The following is a 7,601-nucleotide window of genomic DNA, read 5'->3' as shown; positions in this document are numbered from 1 at the left end:
GAGGCCCACAATCAAGCTATGTTATGCAAGTTTGTGGCCAAAATCCTTCAGTCCTCCGATATCCCTTGCTTCAGTTGGTTTGCCTCCCAATATTGCAAGGATTCTTTGCCTCTTAAGGGACAACACAAAGATACTGCTATGTGGAAGGGTTTCAAGAATTGCATCCCTATGGTCATATCTTCCTTATATTGCTCTATTGGCAGTGGCAGGCATGTTTCTTTCTGGCATGACCACTAGTTGGTAGCTGGTAGTTTGAGGCAAGTCTTCCCGGTTCTGTTCTCCTTCGCTCGCAATCAAGATTTCTCTGTTCAGTCCCAGTTCATAGAAGGGAGCTGGAGTGTGCAGCTACACCCAAACCTCTCACGGACAGCCACCCAGGAATTGCAACTGCTTAATCAACTTTTTCTTCATATCGCCCCGGATAGTTCAAGCCTGGATGTACGGGTCCCCGCGCTTGGAAGCAACATCTTAAGTACGTGCTACTTTACAACTTGCTTACCGTCCGGGGAGTTCTTTGGGCTCCTACGCCATGGATTTGGGACTCTATTATTCCTATCAAGTGTAGAGTCTTCTTGTGGTTGGCTTTCTGGGGGCATTTGAACACTAAGGCTAACATGGTTCGAATGGGCTGGTCGGCAGTTGCTCCGACTGTTGGTTACGATGTTTGCCCACTATGGAGACAGCCGACCATATGTTTCTTCGTTCTTGCTCCGTTAATGCCCTCTGGAGCAGACTTTTGCTGGCACCGTTGGCACGCGACTCACCCAACATTCAGCACTTTGTTTGTCAGGCGATGAACCATCTTCAGTTTAAGGCCAAATGGAATGTTGCTTTTGCGGCTTGTGCTATCACACTCTGGCAGGCTAGAAATGATCGAGTTTTCAATGCTAAGTGTTGGCCAGAGTCATACATCAGGTTTTCATGCAGCTAATGTGATTCGCTTATGGAGCAACAGAGCCACCAAGCAACAGGACAAGGATGATCTGCAGACATGGGTTACCACGCTTAAGAGCATCTCCAATAGATGGTCCAAATTTTGACGGTCCAAAACCGGAGATGTAAAATTTGGACCTCCAAAAGGTGCGTTTTGGAGCTCCCAAAAAAGGCCAACTCCAACAGATGGTCCAAATTCATGGTCGAAAAGAGCAGCTCCAATAGATGGTCCAAAATCATGGTCCAAAACCGGCCAGCAGCCGCGCGGCCGCTGTCCAGCCACTGTACATCCACACATTGCATAAAACATGTTTTAAAACAACATAAAAAATTCATGTCCACAATATCAAATTATTACATGGTTCTTTAGATCCAGGAGATGAAATGCAACACAAATAGAACATAGTTTTGCACAATACAACATAGTTTTGAACAAACAAATAATGAATCTATGCGGATCTTTCGCCATGCCATTTCCAATGCTCTTCCATCAAATCATTCTGGAGTTGGTCATGCACATCGGTGTCTCTAATCTCATTGTACTCCTTCATGAAACGTCTGATGCGCTCCTCTTTGCGCATGGGGTTAACACAAATGCCCATCAACTGATAGAAGTTGTAATCTAAATTTTTTCCACGCTCGTTCTCAATGATTACATGTTATGCATGATCGCGCAAGCGGTCATGATGTACCAACGGATCTTTTGATCCCGAAATCTAGATGGTCCTCGCACAGAAAATTGGGATTGCAAAATCCCAAATGCCCTCTCAACATCTTTTCTAGCCGCCGCTTGTGCATTATGAAAGGCAAGTTCTTTCTTACCTTTTCAGGTTTTGCAACCGGCTTGAGGAATGTACTCCACCTCGGGTAGATCCCATCTGCAAGATAGTACCCATAGTTGTAGGTGCGGCCATTGGCTTCGAAGGTCACCGGTGGTGCTTCTCCATTTGCTAAGTTGGCAAAGAGAGGTGACCGGTCGAGCGCGTTGATGTCGTTGCAAGAACCGGGCATACCAAAATATGCATGCCAAATCCATGTTTCATGATCAGCAACTGCCTCAAGAATGATCCAGTCTTCGAGCAGAGAAGGAATGTGCCGGGTTGCTTGGCCATTGCATCATCACCTATCTGAAATGGCGTCGAAAGTAATTCTCTGGAAAAATAGGTGATGATGCAAAGTAGTTGCGCACCAACCGTTTGTGCGCATCAATATGTTCTCTCCGAATGAACACACGAACATAAACGGAACCACCGTGCTTCGGTTTCTTCCTCTTGTGCATGGCCACTAGCATAGCAATCTCCTCTTCTTCGTGCAAATCAAATTCCTTATTCGACGATGAATTATCCACAAAAGAGGAGTCAACCGAGCTCATCTACAATGCACACAACCACCGTCAAACATACTATCCAATCCCAAGTTAAATCATCAAGTTTCGTCATTTTTTTACCTTGGAGAATTCCGTCGAACACCTTGTGCGCATGGTGGAAGAAGATGGTCGTCGGTTGGATTGGCTGCTGCGGACGGCTCCGGATGGCGGCGGTGATAAGAAATGAGCTTGGAGGTCGGCCAAGAGGAGCTCGGCAGCCGGGCAGAGGGCTTGGTGCGGCGGTCGTGTGACCGGCGCAACGGCCGTGGACAGGCTCACGGCCGACGGGGAGGAGGTCGGCGACAGCCTAAGACCCGGCGGAGGCCTACCGCGGCAGCCGGACCCTCGGAGGCGCCAAATCCCGCGCCGGCTGCCTCCCGATTCGGCGGCGTCCGGGCGGCTGCGAGCCGGCGGCGAGAGAGGCGACGGGGGTGACGGCGGCGGGGATGTGGGGTGGTGGCAGCACCGACCGCGAGGTTTTGGGCGGTCGCGGCGGCGGATTCCGGCCGGCTGGTCTTCGGGCGGGCGAACGGGCGCGCGCGGGAAAGGAAGTGGCGGTTGGGCGTTCGCGGGTGGCGGCTGGTTTTGGAGCAGATGCACCTCGTGATGTAAATTTGCACCACGAGGTGTTGTATTTTACATCACGAGGAGGCCGCAGTCCAATTTTTTTTGCATATGGACCGTCTGTTGGAGCAGCGTTTTTTGACCCAGACGGTCCAAAAGTTAGGTACTTTTACATTTGAACCATCTATTGGAGATGCTCTAATGGCTAGACTTTGATTCTTCTCTTTCTTCCTTCTCTTTTTCTTTCAAGGCTGCTTGTTGCCTTGCACCTGGGTGCACTTCACAAGTCATGTAACTGTACTTCCTCAGGCTTATGACTCTTTTGAAATATAAGGTCGGCCACGCGCCACCTTCTTATTTTCAAAAATAAAAAATAAAAAAAATTCAAAGCCAAGTAAATGACCAGCATGCAACATAAGCATGATACACAAGAAATCTGCTTATCTTGTTTCTTGATGAATTCCATATAACAATAGCAGCCCCAAACTGCCTGGGAATGTGCTGAATTTACATATACATATGCAAAAGCAAATGTGGCGGTTCTGTGAACAACCGAACCCGATTTTAGGATTATGTACAGGAGCATCTACTATAAAGAAGATACTTGAGAGCACAGCTATTGCCATGCTGCGCCTTCTATCGTGGGTCACCAGGTGATCATTTGCAGAAGTTAACCACCATGGCCGTTGGCTGTAGGATTGTGGTGATGCAAATGTTTACGCGCTACTTTTCTTGCCGTCAGTTGCAATGACAGAGAAAGCACCGATAGGCTTGGCCAGGGTACGCCTCTGAGCCTTCACTGACAGTGGGCTGTCCTTGGCCTGTTCATGAATCAACAGAACCAATTAGAATCAGATACGTAAGACTCCTAGTTAACTTGCTAGTGATCTACATGACATCTTAACCACATTAATTGAAGAGAACATTATGAAATGGTCTGAGCTATTACCGCAAGGCAGGTTCCCTGCTGGGTGTTGCAGATGGGATAGTTATGAGGGCAGCAGCTGTAGTGATCATCGCAGCAGGTAGCACCCTCGAGTGGGCAACAGCCCCAGGCGAAGCACTCCTTGCCGTACTCGTAGATGCAGCAGCAGGTCGTGCTCGCGGGGCACTCGTTGTAGCTGTCACAGACGGAAGACGGTGGGGCGGGAGATGGTGGAGTTGGGCCGGGGTTAGGGGGGTTCTCGCCCGTCTTCGTCGGGTAGGAAGGCTCAACGGCAATACCACATTTGCCACTGGATGCCTTGATATTACGCTCCATCCGGATGTAACCATCCTCTCCCCAGACGGTACCCCAGGAGTTCCTGACGAGCCAGTAGTCCTTGCCGTTCTCTGTACCATAACCAACGGCGGCGACACCATGGTCAAGTGCTGTTCCACAGGTTCCAGTGAAGATACCCTAAGAGAATAGGAAATGATAATCAGTAAATCGAATGCTTCTGAAAGGTCAAACTCATCGATTTCAAAAATGCTAGTTACACCTCGTTGAGGAGTTTTACTAATTGACAACAGTTTTATCTGAAGATGCTATTTGGTTATTTTCGCAGTCTGCATTTCCCTACTGTTTGATCAAAATGAGTAGCGAAAAGGGTTTAAACATCTTCAGTATCTGATGTTCTACTTTGTTGATTTCCAGCAGAAGTGGGTGATAGCTCAGAACACTTAATCCAATATGTTATAGATGTGAACACATAAAAGTGACCCGTGCACTAAAAGTGCTTCCTAAAGCAGGGACACATAGGCATGATGAGCGCATAGAAATGATACTCTAGAAGATTAGAAAAGGTGCAAATTATATGGATGATGTCAAAGCATGCAAGAGTCAGGCTGCGTCCAAGTTAATCATAGTGGGGTAGTAGTTGCAGATTGCAACTGAGGTGAGGACAACAACAAAATTATTTTAGTGAAGGAGACGATAATAGAAGTTAGGTGTGTGGGCCTAACAGAGTATAACATATTCATACCATTAAGAGAAAATGTCCCCAAGCTCTCTCAATCAGAATGATACCTATCTATTTTGGAAATAAGGAGGTACCATAACCTTTTGGCGCCTACTCATTCATCAAACCTACTGCAGAACAGTGATGTTAAAGAAGCTCACCGATTTGTAGAGCTGGAATGCCCTGCCACCAGCCTCAATCGCAACACTGATGGGCTGGTTTGCAACTGCCTTCTGCAGACTCTTCTCACTGTTCACGGGCACATCCTCGTACCCATCAATGGTAACAACCTTCGCATTTTTCTGCAAATTCCCCCCAAACACGAATGGAACAGAATATCAGTATGATGCACATTCTTAAAATTCAGAAGAGAACTACGAAGACGGATGATACCTTGTTAGCATCGCAACGGTTGTCCCTCTCCTTGTAGGGGTAGTCCTCCTCAGAGTCGATACCGCCATTGTTAATGATGAACTCAAACGCATAGTCCATCAGACCTCCATTGCATCCCTCGTTGTATGAAGTGTCACAGTCAACAAGCTCTTGCTCGGACAGAGGGATCATGTCGCCCGTAACAATCTGGTTGATGCCTTCAACAGCTGCTATTGCTGAGAAAGCCCAGCAGCTCCCTGGAAAAGACAAACAAATATCAGATTCTGGTATCTTTGTGTCACGATTTTAGTTGAAGTTCAATGCACTTATACAAGTGGCAAGTAGTAACAGAGCAACAGTACATAGTACTACAAATTTCTTGAAATTGCAGGTGAAGACCTGCTACCAATCAGACGGCGAAACTTTCAAAGAGTCGTGAGGGAGATGTGTACCCAAGGGCCTAATGTAATCATATCAACTAATAGTAGAGGGGGATGGTGAGACCATCCAACAAATAACAGGACAAATGGGTCCGCCAGCTTATCAACTAGACAACGACCGCCACTACTTTATAATTTTCCTCTATTGCATACTCCAACAGCCTAATGGAATCATGTGAAATAATATCAGTACTAACTTAGTGTCCATGTTCAATGAACCTACTTCCAAAATACTCCTATCCAAACTCATGAAGATCATGCTAACAGAGCTCTACTGAACCTCCATATTACAGTAGCAAATCAATCAGTACTACCACTGAATTTAGCAAGTGACAAGTTCTGACAGAACCAGATACTGAAAATAAGGTGTCCCAGTTGCTGAAAACTGAATTGACTCTATAACATACTACAGAATAACTAAGACATCCTACCAAAATAAATTTTAATTTAGCAGACTTTTATTTTACTATCTGACCTTATATGCCTAACTTAGAATCAGAGATCCCCCTTTTCACTGTACAAATCGTTTAGGTGAAGCCTCTCAACAGCACGAATTATTGCAAGTTCCCCTGCTTTCTGTTCATGTGTATACTGAACCATGGCACGTTGACCAACAAAATTCCTAATTTACGCAACAGATTGGAATATACCAGTCGCAAGAATCTTCACTTGAAACAGATGGTATCTACCGATAATATGCAAGAAGACAATTTTTACTGTAAAAAGGAAACAAAATAGAAGCAGCAGCAGCAGATCAGCCGAGGATGCTTACCGCAGCCGCCCTGGTCCTTGATGGCAGCAACGGCCCCCTTCTTCCTCCAGTCGACGGTCTCCGGCAGCTCCTCGTTGTCGTCGGCCTGGTACCTGGCGCTGAGCTTCAGCTCCCGGTCCGGCTTGGTCCGGGCGCCCAGGTACGTGCTGCGGTACTCCTCGTTGGTGAGGTCGGCGAAGCGGTTGAGGCCGAGGCGGAAGGAGTGGAGCCCGGCGTCGGCGGCGGCGTTGTGCTGGTCGATGTAGCGGAGGTTGTCCCTGAAGACCTCGAAGCGGCGCTCCTCCTCGCCGATGGCGTTGTACGTCCTGCGGTGCTCGGACATCCACTCGGCGTACATCCGCCGCACCTCCTCCTCGCTCCGCTCCCCGTACGACACGATCGACATGTCCGCCGCCGCCGCCAGCGACACCAGCAGCAGCAGCGCCGCCGCCAAGAGGGCCATGGAGCTCCTCATCCTCGAGACCACAAGTACACCACGGAGCAGGAAGAGAGATGGGGGGTAGTAGATGGGATTGGGTAGCAGACTTCTTGCTTTTGTTCTCCATGGACGATGGTATCGGAGGTCGCTTTATAGGAGGGGAGACGGGGGAGTGGTGGGCCCAGATTCTCCCAATCGTTTTGTTTTCTCCCTCTTAAGTCCGCTGGACCAATCGGATATTTCCCTCCCTTCCGGTGGGATTATTTTTTGTTGGGATTTTTCTGAAACATTTCTTTTGTTGGGATGGTGAAGGTGTCACGGACGTCGACAGGTTGGTTTTTTTTTAGGGATAACTCTTTTGACGTGTTCATGTGAAATGGTTTATTATAAATAAATGCTCTGTTTTACTAAAATAATGGGCTATTTGTTGGGTTTGTTTATGTTGAAGATAAGGTGCCGTGTGGATCGAGGATTGGACATGAGAAGGATGGTGGTAGGGGGTGGAAGGTGGAAGAATTCGACTCCGGTGGGTTTTAATTTACTTGTGGGTTTTTCTTCTTCTTTGAGCTGCGGTAGTTTATTGCTCGCCAAGAAAGAAAAAGAAGATGGGTTACTCAATGTTGATGTGTAAACCATCATTCTTAGTTAGTAAGTGCCTTTCTGAATTTTCCTGTTAGAACCACAATATAGCACCGTGGACGCGAGAATGGGCTTCTGGACTTTATTTATCGTTAATTGTAACAATGCTGCACTTTTCATGAATAAATTGTCTTCTCCTTAAAAACATATGTGCCAC

General features: G+C 47.3%; 1 protein-coding gene across 1 annotated transcript; it reads right to left on the bottom strand.

Annotated features, from left to right (window-relative positions):
* Window positions 1-3,284: 3,284 nt before the first annotated feature.
* LOC125540040 (oryzain alpha chain) lies at window positions 3,285-6,939 on the bottom strand. The gene is made up of 5 exons (XM_048703612.2): window positions 6,388-6,939; window positions 5,197-5,432; window positions 4,965-5,105; window positions 3,813-4,262; window positions 3,285-3,684 (listed from the first exon to the last, which is right to left on the bottom strand). The coding sequence occupies exons 1-5, from the start codon at window positions 6,839-6,841 to the stop codon at window positions 3,580-3,582; spliced, it is 1,386 nt and encodes a 461-aa protein (XP_048559569.2). The 5' UTR covers window positions 6,842-6,939; the 3' UTR covers window positions 3,285-3,579.
* Between the last annotated feature and the right edge of the window lie 662 nt (window positions 6,940-7,601).

Source organism: Triticum urartu, chromosome 2A, assembly GCF_056163025.1.
Source record: "Triticum urartu cultivar PI428250 chromosome 2A, HENAU_Tu73, whole genome shotgun sequence".
NCBI classification, from domain to species: domain Eukaryota; kingdom Viridiplantae; phylum Streptophyta; class Magnoliopsida; order Poales; family Poaceae; genus Triticum; species Triticum urartu.
Note: the sequence above shows the minus strand (reverse complement) of the source record. Positions and strands in the feature narration are given on the sequence as shown.